A 17,282-nucleotide genomic window follows, 5' to 3' on the forward strand; every position below is an offset into this window, starting at 1 on the left:
CCTTTCCCCCTGGACACATTTTTCATTGTTCTCCTATGAAGAGAACCTCCACACTCCGACAGATTCTTAAAGCACACCTTTTTACAACGACGTTTCTTGTTTAATTTAGCCACGTTCACCGCTTTGTCAAAAACACCTATCGAACCAATATTAGGAAGAATAAATTCCCCTGAACAAACACCTTCAGCCGCAGCCTGCCCAGAAATTGGAAGCTGGCCGTTGGCAGAACATGGCCTCAAAACAGCCGCTCCGTGCTGCTGGTCAAACACGCGAGGCTTCGAGACATCGCCAGCTGCTCCAGCATAACCACCGACAGCCCCAGCTATCTCCAACGAGTTTGTCCTCGAGAAAGTGGTCTCCGGAACAGTAGAGTCACCAAGCTGTTCCGCGCTACTGTCCCTCACGAAATTCTGCAAATCCTTCTCATTAGAATCAGTCAGGCTGTGTTCACCATCAGACATCCCCTTACTACCCGCCGGAACCACCTCCTTACCGACTGCGTCAACAACAACGACGACCAACCCGTCAAAACTGGAAAATTCTTCAATATCTTCCTCTGAAACAGCAAAACAAGATAAAATGGATTCCGATTCGGAGGAAACCGAAACAGAGCATTCTAGATCAGAATCTTCAGAACAAGATACCACATTATTATAATCCTCCGAGAGACTAATATTGAATAGCTTGCCGTCGACCGTGACCGGAATCCTTTCCGGCATGATAAACTCTAACGAAACCAGAACTCTCATCCTAGCATAATAAAAAAAGTGCCCACTGCCAATATGCTCATCCAGAGCTAAAAATCTCCCAAGAGAGTTAGCCACCAACGCGAAAAACTCCGTATTCCATGCGTGAGCCGGCACTCCTCGAAGTCTAATCCATACAGGTCTGAACGAATCTACCACTCCCTCCTCCCCATCTGAAAACCTCCTCAAAGCAATTTTTCCACCAAATTTCACCTTCCTCAATGAAATTATCAATAATACCCCTCTCCGATTCTTCCAAAAGGCACAAAGTTTCACCCAACGGCGTGACCCTAACATTGAAGTACCCCTCCATCTCAAACTTGGTTTGCATATGGTATGTAGAACCTATAACAGACACTCTGCCCACGTATGCTTTAACAAACCTCTGAGAGGCTTCTGACTCAACCGAATAAGACACCCTATACAGGGAACACTTTGAAATTTTTTATTCATGTGATGTGAGTTTAATTTATATTTTATTTTTTTATTTTTTATTCCCATGTAATAGAATAAGAATTTTATATTTTCATAAGAGTTAACCACGGATAAATTTTCACTTATATTTACTCAAGTCTTTTATTTTTTATTTTAAAATTTTAAATTAAATATGTTTTATTAATAATTAATAAAAATTTAAATTATTTATCAAACAAAAATAAAAATTCTCAAAAATAATATATATAATTTTAATTTTGAAACAAATACATATTTATCTTAATACATTAATTATTTAATAAATTTAAAAAGTATAAGTACTCTCTGTTGTGGGATCTAAGAAGTTGGGTTAGTTAGGAGTGACATGTATGTTGTGTAATGAATGGTAACACTTGGGATTGGGATCAGAGTTTGATATCACAAAAAACTAGGGGAACAGTACATCGTCCAATTAGATTTCTTTTCAGAAACCCTAAAATCTGTTCGGGTCAAGGGTTCAACAAAATACCCATTTTTTATTAAACACAAAAAATAAATATAAAAACCAAAAAAAAAAAACGAACATTCCTTCCTTCTCGCTCCCCACGATCTCTTCACGCAACAAAACAAAACCTCTCTCTATCTGCGATTGTGAATTCCACTTCGCCACTCACCACTGTGTAGTGTTCTCTATGTTCCTTACGTGCGGTTAATTACACCCTCTGTTTCACTTCACTTACTTCATCCTCTGTTCTCTTTTTGTCTTAATGGCTTCAACCAATGGTGGTTCGGGTTCCCCGCCACAAGTTTCGGATAGTGCTGTAGAAGGTAACGTCAATTCATTCAAATTACTACGTATCTACAATGATTGTTATTCATTCTCATTTTTTGAATTATTTATCGACTTCTGAATTTATGGTTATGAATTTAGTTAAATCTTGTGATTTAGAGGTTATTGAATTAATTGATCATAATTTGAATTCATACATGTATATATAACTATAATTATACTCGCGAATTTGAAACCCGAACAGGTGTTGCTAGTGTTGCTTCAATGCTGTGGAAATTAAATCAGGTTGTACAAATTCTAGGTTTTGGTTTTAAAAAATCGCAGTCCAACATGTCGGCCAGGGGCCATCAGACTGATTCTTTTTCGAAAGGATCGTTCTAGAATTGGTGAAAATTTGAAATTTGTCATTAGAGCTTGGAATGATTAATCAGAAGCTTGGAGGTGGAAAGCCTCAGTGCTTTATTGGTGGAATAACCTTAACCACCTTCGATTTAGAGTCCTTATGCTTCATCATTGGAGCTTTGGTTTGCCGCCACTTATTGTTTCAATCTCTGGCGCGTGTAAGCTACACTCCATTGTATTAGGAGCCTTATGTGAATTAGCCGCCATAGACTAGGTTTCTAGTCACCCGTTGTTCAGTTTCAAAGGTTATTTTGAGAATATCTGAACCTAGTTCCTCCCATGCGAGGTAAAGGGCGCATCTCTGAACCTAGTTTTGACTTTTGAGCTATGTCTTAAGGGGTTTGCGAGTTGTTATGGATGGAAGTCATACTGCATTACCTTAAAGTCCATCCTCCATCAGTGGAAGTTAGTGCGAAATCAAACCAAAACACTACTGTAGCCATTTTTAAGAACAACTTCCACCAGTGAAAGTTAGTGCAAAATCAGACCAAAACACTACTTCAGACTTTTTTAAGAACAACTTCACTAGTGGAAGTTAGTGCGAAATCAGACCAAAACACTACTGCAACCTTTTTAAGAACAACTTCCACCAGTGGAAGTTCAGTGCTAAATCAGTATGGTTTGCTGTGCTGCCGCCCAAGTTATTAAACTTTGCTGCCCATCATTTATTTCCTTCCTCTACCTTGTTATTATTCACCAATTTTGTCCTATAAATAGTTGGCTTATTTCTCAAGAAACTATATGCCAGAAAATTATCTTCTCCTCCCTTCTTTGTTCTTGGGCAATATATATCTGAGATTCTTGCTAGTTCTTGAGTTCCTGGTTACTGCAACCAAAAGGAGCTGTTTAATCCTGGGGAGTGTTTAGGATAATACCTGAATAAAACTCTCAAGGACAGGGAATCTAATTCACGACTCAGCTCGGTTACTTTTTTTAATTTACTTTGTGGTTTCGTTACTGCTGAACTTGTTGTTTTTGCTCTCTAAATCCAACAAGCTACACCCCATTGTATTAGGAGCCTTCTGTGAATTAGCCACCATAGACCAGGTTTCTAGCCACCATTGTTGAGTTTAAAAGGTTATTTTGAGCATATTTGAACCTAGTTCCTTCCATGTGAGGTAAAGGGCACATCTCTGTACCTAGTTTTGACTTTTGAGCTGTGTCTTAAGGGGTTTGCGAGCTGTTATGGATGGACATCGTACCGCATGACCTCAATTAAATTAATGCTAATTTGTGATTAAAAATCAACCATTAACATTACACACAACCTGGTTGAGCGCGTTTCGATGAAACATACCGATAAAACGATCTTTCACCAAGGGGAAACTAGAAAGAATGTTTTATAGGCACAGATGTACGGCATACATCCCTTCAGGGCTTCATTTCTCACAGGGAATTCCTATAGAGAAGTATAAAGACATTGCAGGTTGAGAATGATATTCATTCACCAAGTCGAGGGAGATTATTGTATTTTAAGAAAATATTTTGTTTTATAGATTTTATTTTCTCTAATGCGTACAGATTTTATTTCCTTTTCGCTTAGTTTTAGGATAGCTATTACTCCCTCCGTTCCTTTTTAATTGTTATTTTTGAAAGAAAATTCTGTGTCTTTTTAAGTGTCATTTCAAATTTCAAAATAGTAATGATTGTTATTTTGTCAAAAATTACCCCTAGCCATTTATTATATAGAGAGAAAAGTCAAATAAAGCAATAAAAAGTTTAGGGCATTATAGGCAAAAAGAAAATTATTTTTTAAAAAGTAACAACAATGATTAGTTTTTTTGTATGCGTAAAAAGTCAAAAAATGACACTTAAAAAGGAACGGAGGAAGTACTAGATTTTCCGGGCTTAGTTCATACTATATTTTAGCTTTTTGGCTTTTGTACATTTGATAAACAGAATATAATATTCAATTTTCTCCATGATTCAAGTTCATGGACAATATATTACTAGTTTACTTGGAATGTGATCAAAGTTCTCCCGTTTATTCTTACTTTACTGACTATGCCCTTTATAATATCAGGAACTGTTGTCGGCGTCGATGGGGATTATGCTGATCAGCAACCTGACCTGTCCTACACCAGTTATTTTCAACAACCAGGTGTTCATAAATCAGAAGCCATGCCTTATCGTTCTTCCGCATCACCTTCTGTTGGCATGCGATATAAACCTGTCAGTGGTTCTGTATTTGCAAAAAATTATCCAAAATCTTCTACCTTAGAGAATCAAAACAGCTCACAGTATGCACATCGAACTGGCAGTTTAACCAGCAGGTTACCCAAGATTTTGACTGATAGAAAAGAAATGGAAATTCAAAAAAAGGTAATCAGCTGTAGATTATGATGTACACGAACTCTGTGTTATGTATTTTATATTTTCATTGTAACTTCTGTAGAATTATGGTGTTTTGATCGAGTTAATGTTTTATTTTGCAGGCTCCTCATTTGCATTCTAATTTTACAGCTGCCGCACCTCCAAGGACCTACAACCAAACAGGAAATTTTTCATCATTTGCCAACCCAAGAAGCCATGTCTTCCCGCATACAAACTACAGGCCAAATTCTTCTACTAACTACAGACCAGGTGCCTCTACTAACTACAGACCAAATGCCTCTACCAACTACAGACCGAATGCCTCTACCACCAACTACAGACCGAATGCCTCTACCGACTACAGACCGAATGCTTCTACCAACTACAGACCAAATGGTAGAGTGTCTAATTTAAATGATAGAGTTTTGTTGAGTGAGGAATTCAGAAGTGGAGTGCCTGAAATGTCTAAGGAAGTGACTCGGGGTCCTCGGTTTCATCAAAAAAGTTCTCAACCACAATCATCCGTTGTTAAGGATGAGTTTGCAATCACAGTATGCAGAGATCGATATAACCTTCCGGATTTCCAAACTAAATATGAAAGTGCTAAATTTTATATGATTAAATCTTTCAATGAAGATGACATTCATAAGGGTATTAAACATGACGTTTGGACAAGCACTCCACATGGAAATAAGAAGTTGAACGCCGCATTCCAAAATGCAGAAGCTAAATTTAGCGAGGCAGGCACACAGTGCCCAGTCTTCCTCTTCTTTTCGGTGAGTTAAAATCTCATCCGAAAGTTTTCTGTTGTTTTACATTTAAGAATTAGGGGTTCGTGTTTTCGAATCTTTTCGTAAGTATTCAGTTGTCCTGAATGTATTTTGTTGTCAAATAAGGTTAATGCAAGTGGGCAGTTTGTCGGAGTAGCTGAGATGCTTGGGCCAGTGGACTTCAAAAAAGATATGAAATTTTGGAAACTCGACAAATACAACGGATTCTTCCCAATTAAGTGGCATATAATAAAAGATGTTCCGAATCGCCAGTTCGTGCACATCATCCTTCAAAACAATGAGAACAAGTGTGTAACTTTCAGTAGGGACACACAAGAGGTAATTCTTACTTTTAATTATGTTAACATAATTCTTCTCTCATAGTCTTCGATGGGAATAGCTGTTACATACCCCAAAAGAAAGTTTGTACCGAAGTTGTGCGTTTCTGTTGGATACAATTTATCATTAAACCATTAATTGTCTGGTTTGCAGATTGGACTGAAAGAGGGTCTGGAAATGCTGAAAATATTTAAAAGTTATCAAGCTAAGACTTGTCTATTGGATGATTTTGATTTCTATGAAAATCGAGAGAAGTTAATACATTCCCAAAAGATTACTAAGCATACAGGTCCAAAACAGGAAGTGTACCACAATGACAGTTACTATGTAAGTTCAATTTTGTTTTGTCTAGAAAACTTGCTGAATATATACGCGATTGCAACATAGAATATATGTGATTTATTGCAAGTATTTTGATATTGTGCAGAACACTATGAAGGCAAGAGAGGAGAAAATAGAGATGCATTCAAGTGGTAGCAATCAAGAAAGTCTGGTCAAACTAACAAAGAACCTCTCTCTCAATCCCTCTGTAAGACAAGGCTTTAGATAATATGATTGACCAAATACCAACAAAAAAAAGGATGGCCAGATTTTTTTATTAATTTATTTTATATTTTAGAGAGTTAAGATAATTATGGCTCTTATTTAATTTATGATACTTTATACATAAGATGAACTCGAAACGTTTGCATTTCAATAAAGTTCAGATCACATTTACAAGTGCCTTTCAAATAATCTACAAAATATGCTCAACAATATTCATTAACAAACAACATTCATAATCCTACATCATTCACAAATCTACTTTTCTAAATTAAAATGTCTTCTTTTTTAGAGTAGTCCTCATTGTTTGATATGAACAAAGTCGTGTAGAAGATCTAACAACATTTTGTGGCAATGTGGTAGTAGGACCTGGGAATAGAACACTTGTTGGAGCTCTCTTAACATTCAATTTTTTTACCTTTGCATGGTTTCCATGAGTTGACTGGCTGGTCTGAGTTGCTTGAGTGGCTTGAATTTGATGTGCGAGTGGCTTGGCACCCGGTAGAAGGTCATCCAAGACCCTGCAATACAACATAAATACATGATAAATACCAGATTAAGGTGAAATTAACATAAATACAAGATAATAATCTTTTGTTGATAAAATATAAAAGTGTAGGTACGAGACTAAGAACTACTTTCATGATCATCAATCAAAAGTTCTAAAAACCATGTACAATTATCCTTTGTTTCCCCTTCAACAACAACAAACGCTATTAACATGGTCATTAGGATATCTTCCTATGGCTTCAATATTTGTCCTCCACAAAGACCATTTAAAAAACACTCATGAATACCAATCAGAGGTCAACAAAGCTTGAAACTCTCCTTATGTTGCATAATATATGTATAATATATTGAAATGAGACATTTTATTAGTTACTTCTTGCACAAGTTGGACATTTGACTTAACTGTGGAACCATGATTTGTTCTTAGACCACCTCCAGCGGTGGATTTTCGCTTTGGTTTGCCAACATGGACATTTACTTTTCCACTGTAGCCATTCAAAACCATTGCCAGCGTGGTCATCATCCTATAATATTGCAACGGTTCTTTTAATATTATAATGTTATAATATTAAAAAGAGCCGTTGTTGAACGGCTAATTTTTTTTTTTAAAGTTATTTTTTTTTGTTATAAATTTAGTTTTTTTAAAAAAATTATTAACACAAATTTTACCAACACTTTTATTTTCTATTCAATTTCAAATTTCTCTCTCACAATTTCATCATTTTAACTCAAAATTTCATTTTTTTTACTTCAAATTACAATTGTTTAGGTCAAATGGATCCTAATCATTTTCATTATCAACAAGCTATGTTCAATTTCATGCAAAATTATCAAAATCCTAATCCTCAAAATTCTCAAATTCCACCGATGCCACCATTTTCTACTCAAGTTCCACCATTTTCTACTCAAGTTCCACCATTTCCTACTCAAGTTCCACCATTTTCTACTCAAGTTGGCACTGAAAAAGAAGAAAGGGTTGTTGTTAAAAAAAAATCTCGAGAGCACTTTACAAGGGATGAGGATATACTACTTATCCAATCATGGCTCAATGTTTCAAAGGATCCAATTGTGGGAGTTGATCAAAAGGTTGAGAGTTTTTGGGTAAGAGTCGCTGTCAATTATAACGAGTATCGTGGGCAATCGCGGGAAAAGTTAAAGGGACAATTAAAGTGTCGATGGCATCGAATAAATAGCTTGGTTCAAAAATTTGTTGGGTGTTACAAACAAGCTGTTAATGGAAAGAAAAGTGGGACATCAGAGAACGATATCATGGCCGCTGCAAATGCATTTTTTGCTCAGGATCAAGGTACAACATTCAATCTTGAGTACGCATGACGATTGTTAAAAGATGAACCTAAATGGATGGGAGAATCGATTGGAAGTTCTTCAAAAATAACAAAGACTTATGTTAGTGAGGCATCATCAGATAACCCAGATACACCTTCAAGTTATGAGTTTACCTCATCATCACCAATGGAGCGTCCAATGGGACAAAAAGCAGCAAAAAGGAAGGGTAAGGCAAAGGAAATTCCAAATGCAACGCAAGATGCAAGGAATAAAAGATTAGTGTCAATGGAAAGACTAGCGCAAAGTAAGGAGGACGAGATAGAATTAAAGGTAGTGCAACTAATGATGAAAGACACTTCTACTATGAGCGATAGTCAACGAGATATTCATGAAAAATATTGTAATAAGATGAAAAAAAAATGGAATATAGTTAGTATCACTTATGTAAAACGGTCATTAGTACCACTTTAATTTATCAACACCTATGTAACATGGTCATTAGTACCACTTTAATTTATCAACACCTATGTAACATGGTCATTAGTACCACTTTAATTTATCAACACCTATGTAATATGGTCATTAGTACCACTTTAATTTATCAACACCCATGTAACATGGTCATTAGTACCACTTTAAATTATAATAAATATTATGTCATTCAAACTAGCCGTTATTCAAACTAGCCGTTATTCAAACTAGCCGTTATTCAAACTAGCCGTTATTCAAACTAACCGTTATCCAAACTAGCCGTTATTCAAACCATTATATATACTACCACTTATGTCATTGTTTTCTCATTCTCATCTTATTCTTCTCTCATTATTTACTAAAATGGATTCAGACGATTCAGATAATTACGATCAAGAATTTTGGGAGTTGGTTGAAGAAGAATTTATGGACGACAGTGATGAAGAACAAGAGGTTCAAAATGAACTTCAATCTGGAAGTTCTTCTAGGCCAAAGAGAAGAACAACGATAGATCGAGGTCGTGAAGAAGGGCATAATCGATTGTTCAATGACTACTTCTCAGAAAATCCAGTATACACAAATGTTCAATTCCGAAGAAGGTTCAGAATGCATAGGCATGTATTTCTTCGAATTGTAGATGCCCCCTTGGAAATCATGATGAATATTTCCAAATGAGGGTTGATGCAACTGGTAAAATGGGTCTTTCACCATTGCAGAAATGTACATCTGCTATTCGTATGTTGGCGTATGGGTCTGCTGCTGACATTGTAGACGAATATGTTCGAATCGGTGAAAGCACTTCAATTGAGTGCTTACAAAGATTCGTTCAGGGCGTGAATGTTGTATTTGGGGCTGAGTATTTGAGAAAGCCTAACAACATTGATGTTGAACATCTTTTACAAATGGGAGAGTCACGTGGCTTTCCAGGTATGTTGGGTTCCATTGATTGTATGCATTGGGAATGGAAAAATTGTCCTGTTGCATGGAAAGGACAGTTTCGTCGAGGTGATCATGGTAAGCCCACAATCATGCTTGAAGCAGTGGCATCACAAGACTTATGGATTTGGCATGCTTTTTTTGGTATTGCAGGTTCAAACAATGACATTAATGTGCTAAACCAATCCAACGTGTTTAACGATATTTTGGAAGGACATGCTCCGAATGTGCAATATACAATCAATGGGACACCATATAACATGGGGTATTATTTAGCAGATGGTATATATCCCGAGTGGGCTACATTTGTCAAGACCATTTCAATGCCACATGGAGAAAAGAAAAAGTTATTTGCTCAACATCAAGAATCAGCTAGAAAAGATGTGGAGCGAGCATTTGGAGTGCTTCAATCTCGATTTGCAATTATACGTGGCCCAGCACGTGCCTGGCACATGGACACCCTCAAGCATACCATATATGCATGCATAATATTACACAACATGATTGTTGAAGACGAACGACATACATATGGAGGTAATTTTGATTACTCTTATGATAATGTGGATGACAACAACTCAATAACCGAAACATTTAGCGGTCCTCATCCGAATCTTGCAACAAGACTACAAAGAAGAGCAAGTATTCGAGAAAAACAAGTTCATCGTCAACTTCAAGGAGATTTAGTCGAGTATATTTGGGAACGTTTTGGACATGTAGATGATGAAATTTAAGTTTAATTTATTATGTGATGTTATTTATTTTTATTATTTTTAATTATATGTCATGTATTTGAGATTAATATTAATTATCATTTTAAATTATAAGTTTAATTTGAATTTTATTTATTTTATATCATTTTTAATTTAAATAATTAAAATTATTATTTTAATTGCTATAAAATTTAATATGAATAAAATATTAATAAGTAAAGTAAAATCGTGGGACCCAATATGGGTTCTTAAGAGTTGCACCATTGGAGCGAAAAATTAGTTGAGTTGCTTCAAGCTGACGTGGCTTAATAGGTCCCACAAGGAACCCAAAAATGGGTTCACCATTGGAGATGCTCTTAGAATTTCATAACAATATTCATAAATTTAGTATACAGTTCTAAGATGTCTTTAACTGCACATCTTGTCCTAATTGCATTTGTCTTGTTTACCCCTACATTCCAAAAAATTTTAAAGCTTTTTTTCTTAATATTTTTAATATTCATTTTAGGATTATCCTTTAAAAAATTACGAATTCTCTTACTCAACCACTTTGTAGTCATCATATTCACATTATAATCTCTACTAACATTGTGAATGTCAACTAGTTTCTTCTGTTGCCAAAAATCTCCTTTGACAACTTAGCACAATATTACTTCCCACTCACATCTTTTTTACATCTAACCATATTTAAAACAAAATCTAAATTAGAAAGAGAAGAAAGTGGTAAAAACTACACAAACAACTAAATAGAACTCAAAACCTAAGACGACAATATATTACTTTAAACCCAAAATAGAAGTACAAATACATAAACTATACTAGAATTTAGAGAAATACAAAAATCTTTATTAATGTTTGATATTTAATTTTTATGCTTAAGAACAATTGAATGACTATAATTTTTTGGAGTGTGCATAATTGGTTATTTTTAGAAACCAAATCATAATTATTTTCAAATCGTTTAAATAGTTTGAATTTATAAACCATAACTATATTTTAACCAAAACTTATTATAAAACTCGTCATGATTATATAACCGTTTTTTATAATTCCAATTTTAAAAATATTTTTTATTTTGAAAATTAAAAAATTTATAATTAAATTTAAATATTTAGATTAATTTTAGATTTTGGATAATAACAAAATTATAACCGAATCCAAAAATAGCTTAACCCGTTAATAATCATTTAATTATATATGAATTATATAGATGAATAACCAACCATTAACAACTAAATCGGTTAATAACCATTTAACATTGATATCTCCATCGGCTTGGTTTGATTTTTAACCTTTTTCAAAAATTAAACCGAACCAAACCTTGGTTTGGTCGATCGGTTTATAGTGTTTTTTTCAAACATTATATTCTCTACTATCACGGTTTTCGATGAAATTTATGCTATTATTTTTTGAAATAATATATATTTTTAATTTATTTTATGCTCTATTTTTTCAAACAAATTACAAGATACTCTTATTTCATAAGAAAAGTGACATGATTTCTATTGCATTATGAAATAAGTTCACTATTAAATATATAAGTTGACACTTGACATCAAAAGGTTGAAAAGAGATTTAAAAGTTTAACAAATACTCAACAAAATTCACATCAATTAACATGTTTCACACCTCAAATACACATTAAAATTATTTTGTATCTAGACTAAAAGAAATTTTGTTGAAGAAGAATTTAAATACAAAAAAAGAGACCATAACATATTAGAATGCGGTAGGAAGAGCAACTGACAACTGACATCAAGAGCAACAGTTTAATGAAAACAAGTTTTTGTGACTTATGATTAAACAAGTTTTTGTGACTTATGATTTCTACTTTTTATGTTCTAAAGTTTGGTTTTAGAGGTGTGTTTTGCTAAAATAAAAAAGTGTAAGAAAAATAGAGAATAGTTGGACCAATACAAAACTTGGACTTAATGATGAGTAGAACAACAAATTTAAAGAGAAATGATATTCTTTGGTTCGATTCATCGGTTTGATTTCTATAAACTAAAACTAAGATCGAGAATCAAACCAAATTATATCGCTTTTCATTTGTTCGGTTCGGTTTTAAAACCGAAAACAATCAATTTTATTTTAATTTGGTTTTTTCTTAATCATTCTTTATTGCATTTAGCCATGGAAAATCTGAAACCCTAAACCCTAACCTCTGTGTGAGTGACAGTGCACCATTGAAGTTGGAACCGATTCAATGTCACAAAACTCTAAGCACACAGTTGAATTCGAAGAATGCAGTGACAATAGGCCGTCAAAGATTTCAAAAATCGAGTATCCCAATCCCATCGACGACGGTGAAGAAGAAGAAGAAGCAGCAAAGACAGTGACCGAAGACCAAAAGCAAGAGATGAACCAACACCATAAGATTCAACGCTACCTGGTGGCGATTGAGTACATCGGCACTCGCTTCTGTGGTTCTCAGAAACAGCTCACTGACCGTACTGTCGTTGGTGTTCTTGAGGTAACAATGTAACTAACACCACGTTTCCATTTTCATTATGTAATGTAATGTTGTACTTTTTTTGTGATTGATTGATTCTTGAATGTTTTGCATTTGTAGGAAGCTTTTTGTAAATTTGTTGGACAACGAGTTTCGGTTATTTGTTCGAGTCGAACTGTGAGTATCATGCTGATGATAATGTATTAGAATTTGTATTAGTATATAACATAATATGAGATTTGAGAAATTATCGATTGTTTCAGGATGCTGGAGTGCATGCTTTGTCGAATGTTTGTCATGTAGATATCGAGCGAATCAGCAAAAGGAAGCCCGGTGAAGTGGTTGGTATCTCACTTATAATTCAACTTTCTCTTTCACTAATGTTCAACATGATAAACTTCAACATAGTTGATTGTATGTGTTTCGCTTGTGGTGAACAATTTTGATGAATTTATGATTTGTGTGCAACTTCCTTTGATGAATTGTTGCCCAATCTACGTTGGTGTGATCCTATGAAGTCCGGACTCGGACACAGATACGGGACACTACACGGATACGGACACGAGGACACTGCTAATGTAAAAAACATAGGACACGGACACGGACACGGACACGGCTATATATATTTTATATATTAATAAAATAATGCAATTTATGAGTACAATTTATAAAGAGTCTAAAATGAAAACCAAAATTTATGTATAATTAAATCTAGTACTCTCAATCAACAAAAAAAGAGACTTAAATTGAGTACTATCAATTAAGAAAGAAAAAAGAATGAGTATCTGGAGAAAAAGAGTGAAATACGGATGGTGGCGAAGCGGCATGCGGTAAAGATAAAAACAATCAAAGAAGATGAAAACAAACAGAGAAGATGAAAAAATAAGGAATACGAGTTGTTTTTATAGTGGGGGAAATGGAATATGAAAGGTAAAAAACATTTTTATTTTTTAAAATTATGAGAATTTGAGAGGTTGATGTGTCCATTATTTGAAAGAGTGTGTTGTATCCGTGTCCGTTACATTTTAATTATTTTTTTCCGTTGGACACTTCAAAAAAGTGTCTAATACGTGTCATATGCGTGTCGGTGTACAATACATGTCCGGTGCGGGGATACGCCTTCTGATTGACGTGTCGGCGGAAAGTGCCCTCTGTCAAATGAGTTTAGTTTAAAGTTGTAAATAAAGCTATTGTAGCTTCTTAAAGAATCAATTTAGTAATCTGCGTGCGCAAACAAAGGAGACATCTTGTCTTGGTTTGATATAGGCATACTTAGTTTATTAATCTTGATGCTGATAGCTCTTTTGAATTGATGCTTACTTTATACTTTCCCACTTCTTGCTAAGCTGTCAGTTTTGCATTTTTCTCAGATGTGTATTATGGTGGATGATGCGGGTCTCTGTTCTTTTCTAATTGTTGATTGAATTATCTGTTTTTTCTCTGTCCCTTTTGCATCATTTTTCACTAACTTCTTTTTTTGTTAAAATACAGTTACAACCTCATGAACCTGCTGTGGTTAGAAGGGCTGTGAACCATTTCTTACAGGTGTGTTCTTCTATGATTGGTAAATTCTATTCTATATCTTTTGAAATTGGTGCTTCTTCTATCTTTGGTAAAATGCTGTTGTCATAATCAAAATCATGTTTAGTTTTCATCTGAGGCAATGTAAATGCCAAATAATAACTGAATGGGAAATCAATCATGTTTTTGAAGAATAGATGTGTTGTTTATAATAGCTTTCCCTTAGTCTGGATTCTTAACTTTTATACTAGAACAAACTTCATTTTCAATTAAAATGTATATTTCGAGAAGATAAATGAATTATTGAATATATTCTTATTCAAGTCTGTGTTCCAATGTTTGTTATCAACTACATGTTTGGCTCAAGTCTGTGACTCTGTTCCAATGTTTGTTATCAACTACATGTTTGGCTCGAATATAAAGTTGGAGCCACATTTTTAAAAACCTCAATTGTTCCTGAAGTTTCATTTATCAGCTGATACCAAACCAAACAAACAAACAACCAAGCCTTATCCCACAAAGTGGGGTCGACTACATGGATCAACTTTCTCCATAATTTATCAGCTGATACCATTCGAGTAAAGTGTGTGTGCTTAAAAGCTCCTGACAGTTTTCTTTTTGGCAATTTGATTTATTTCAGAAGCAAAATGGTGACTTAATGGTCATTGATGTTCGATGTATTCCATCAGATTTGCATGCCAGATATAGCGCACAAGAGCGCACGTAAGTTACATGTGCATTGGTTATCTTTGTTACAAATGCACTTACAATATTATGTAGCATCATTGGCTTTCGTGAAGTTCTATTTTATGAAACTATTATTATTTGCAATTGACATTTGTTGTATTATGGATGGATGAGTTGCTTGATATATAAAAATTCTCTATTGTATACTGTGTTATCAAATAGGGCCGCTATGGCGGATATACATGGCGGTTTTTGGGCCCGCCGCAATGGTAAATATTGGCTGATATTGCGGTTTTTGGGCCCGCCGCAATGGTAAATATTGGCTGATATTGCGGATTTTTCTGTCATAATCCGCTATAACAGCACCACACAGCGGCAGGTATGGTAGGATTTTGGCTCTCCACCATGGACCGCCGTCCGCCATTGACAACACTGATTGTATATGATAGGGATGATTAAGAATATCACGACAAGATTGATCTTAGACTGTCTAATGATGTATATGTATATTTTATCATGCACTGGCCAATAGTTCTTTTTATTCTTCTTTCTTTCTTTATTTTTTATTATCTTGTGATCATGTTTTGAGAATTGCTTGGAACTTCCATTCAGATACTTCTATCGCCTGTTGTCTGGGCCAGAGCCTTTGTCAACCTTGGAGAAAGATCGAGCATGGCATGTAGAGGAGGAGCTTAATCTTCCAGCAATGCAAGTTAGTTAACAGTTTCCTATATTTAGTAGATTATTATGCTTTCAGAACTATCATATGAGATGCGAGTGATAAATGATATCCATGCAGGAAGCATGCAGAGTTCTAGTTGGACATCATGATTTTAGTTCTTTCAGGGCAGCTGGTTGTCAGGTGAGGTTTCTTTTCTCCGATGTTGTAACTTGTAACCAATAATAATTTATAATGATAAACTTCCTAGTACCCATCGACCCTCTGCTGTATTCCTCTGAAGGATCAATTTCATGATTATCACTTATAAGTTGTTATTATGCCATTACTTGAAGGATTAATTTCAGTTTAATATTCCTTGTATATTCTTTCTGAAGAGCTTATTACTGTGTCTATTTATCTTTTCTTTTCAAAATTAGAGGTCTTGTTTTAAGTTCTATATCATATCATGCAAAATTTATTTTATATAAACCAGAAAATATGATGCAAAATTACCCCTTTACAGGCAAAATCACCAATTAGAACTTTAGATGAACTCAGTGTCATTGAAGTTATACCAAGTCCATATTTTCCATCTGTAATGGATAGAGAACGACAAATTAAAGTTGCTGATGATCTTCATGGCTTTCACAGCAAATCTGAATCCACCATTCCTCTTGGCTCTAGTGCAAGAATTGATGAAGTAAGGACATCAAATGAAGATGTGGGATTTGGTAAAAGAAGGTATCATCGTTGTTTGGTAGTAACTGCACGCGCACGTGCTTTTCTATACCATCAGGTTGGTATCTTCCTTTCGAATGAGGCTTCTAGGTTGTATGTTATGCTTTGTGATTTAATCCTGCATGGACAAACTGTTTTGATCTGAATAATTATGGTCATTCATTTCAGGTTAGACTACTTGTTGGGGTTCTCAAAGCAGTTGGCACTGGAAACTTAACAGTTCCAGATGGTAGGTACTCATCTCGGTTTTCTCTTTTCGTATGTGATAATATATATTCATAGATACTTGACAATATCTATACTATGTTTTCGGCTAAAAATGATTTCACTTGGTGTACCATTTCAGTTGAAAGAATTCTGAATGCAAAGACTATTAAAGCCGCAAGTCCAATGGCCCCGGCATGTGGTCTCTACTTGGCAGAGGTGAAATACGATCTACCTAGTTAGTAGACATTGGGTGTTATGATCCTGATTTGAGGCCTAGTAGCTCCAAGAAGAGATGAGATAAAAAAAATCTAGACAGCAAGTATTTTAGGCATGGGTATTTATAACTAATATTATAATATAGTTGATAACAAAAATGCCAAATTGTAGGAATGACTGTTTTTGAGAGAATAAATAATATAAATACTGTAACATGAAATTTAAAAGCATTGAATGAATACATATTTTTCTATCTCTTCTTGGAGGTACCTAGCCTTAAACCTAGAAATTAATTTGATCATAACAACTGGTAATTCTAGGAGTTCATTGAAAGGGACTTGTAATTCTAGGAGATTCATCAACCTAATAGATTAATTTTGAGATAGGTTCTTCCTTTTGCTCTTAACATTTTGAATCTCTAGGAAATGGTAGTGGACTAAAGTGGTTATTTATTTATTTGTACCCTTGTAAGTTGTATCTTTCTAACTCTTTATGTTAACAAATTATGAGTGATTGAGATATGAGTCTTTGATTTGAGTCTTTACTAAAGTTAAATTCCAAATAAAGTA

At 34.6% G+C, this 17,282-nt stretch overlaps 3 protein-coding genes and 1 pseudogene across 4 annotated transcripts; all 4 read left to right on the forward strand.

The window, feature by feature from the left end:
• The first annotated feature begins 1,620 nt into the window (after window positions 1–1,620).
• Window positions 1,621–6,494, forward strand: LOC131635612 (YTH domain-containing protein ECT4). The gene is made up of 6 exons (XM_058906246.1): window positions 1,621–1,988; window positions 4,376–4,674; window positions 4,788–5,441; window positions 5,562–5,774; window positions 5,928–6,101; window positions 6,202–6,494. The coding sequence occupies exons 1-6, from the start codon at window positions 1,928–1,930 to the stop codon at window positions 6,322–6,324; spliced, it is 1,524 nt and encodes a 507-aa protein (XP_058762229.1). The 5' UTR covers window positions 1,621–1,927; the 3' UTR covers window positions 6,325–6,494.
• Window positions 6,495–7,601: 1,107 nt separating this feature from the next.
• Window positions 7,602–8,585, forward strand: LOC131635631 (glutathione S-transferase T3-like). The gene is made up of 2 exons (XM_058906265.1): window positions 7,602–8,133; window positions 8,176–8,585. The coding sequence occupies exons 1-2, from the start codon at window positions 7,602–7,604 to the stop codon at window positions 8,583–8,585; spliced, it is 942 nt and encodes a 313-aa protein (XP_058762248.1).
• Window positions 8,586–8,811: 226 nt separating this feature from the next.
• On the forward strand, window positions 8,812–10,252 carry LOC131635632 (uncharacterized; annotated as a pseudogene).
• A 1,978-nt stretch (window positions 10,253–12,230) lies between these two features.
• On the forward strand, window positions 12,231–16,969 carry LOC131635613 (uncharacterized). 2 transcript variants are annotated; one of them, XM_058906248.1, is made up of 10 exons: window positions 12,231–12,704; window positions 12,804–12,860; window positions 12,947–13,024; window positions 14,175–14,228; window positions 14,845–14,927; window positions 15,504–15,603; window positions 15,691–15,753; window positions 16,076–16,348; window positions 16,459–16,523; window positions 16,637–16,969. In XM_058906248.1, exons 1-10 carry the CDS (start codon window positions 12,438–12,440, stop codon window positions 16,638–16,640), a joined length of 1,044 nt encoding a protein of 347 aa, XP_058762231.1. In that variant the 5' UTR covers window positions 12,231–12,437; the 3' UTR covers window positions 16,641–16,969. The 2 variants fall into 2 exon arrangements, with proteins under 2 accessions (XP_058762231.1, XP_058762230.1); XM_058906247.1 differs by having other exon boundaries at window positions 12,235–12,704; window positions 16,459–16,519.
• Window positions 16,970–17,282: the final 313 nt, after the last annotated feature.

Source organism: Vicia villosa, unplaced genomic scaffold (assembly GCF_029867415.1).
Source record: "Vicia villosa cultivar HV-30 ecotype Madison, WI unplaced genomic scaffold, Vvil1.0 ctg.001519F_1_1, whole genome shotgun sequence".
NCBI lineage: Eukaryota > Viridiplantae > Streptophyta > Magnoliopsida > Fabales > Fabaceae > Vicia > Vicia villosa.

Bases quoted from the DNA above. Each gene is read 5' to 3' on its own strand.
- LOC131635613 (XM_058906247.1), top strand. From the start codon at position 12,438: ATGTCACAAAACTCTAAGCACACAGTTGAATTCGAAGAATGCAGTGAC. The intron at 14,229-14,844 runs GTGTGTTCTTCT...GATTTATTTCAG, and splicing joins CTGTGAACCATTTCTTACAG to AAGCAAAATGGTGACTTAAT. The intron at 14,928-15,503 runs GTAAGTTACATG...ACTTCCATTCAG, and splicing joins TATAGCGCACAAGAGCGCAC to ATACTTCTATCGCCTGTTGT.
- LOC131635631 (XM_058906265.1), top strand. From the start codon at position 7,602: ATGGATCCTAATCATTTTCATTATCAACAAGCTATGTTCAATTTCATG. The intron at 8,134-8,175 runs GTACAACATTCA...GATTGTTAAAAG, and splicing joins ATTTTTTGCTCAGGATCAAG to ATGAACCTAAATGGATGGGA.
- LOC131635612 (XM_058906246.1), top strand. From the start codon at position 1,928: ATGGCTTCAACCAATGGTGGTTCGGGTTCCCCGCCACAAGTTTCGGAT. The intron at 5,442-5,561 runs GTGAGTTAAAAT...TTGTCAAATAAG, and splicing joins CAGTCTTCCTCTTCTTTTCG to GTTAATGCAAGTGGGCAGTT. The intron at 5,775-5,927 runs GTAATTCTTACT...TCTGGTTTGCAG, and splicing joins TCAGTAGGGACACACAAGAG to ATTGGACTGAAAGAGGGTCT.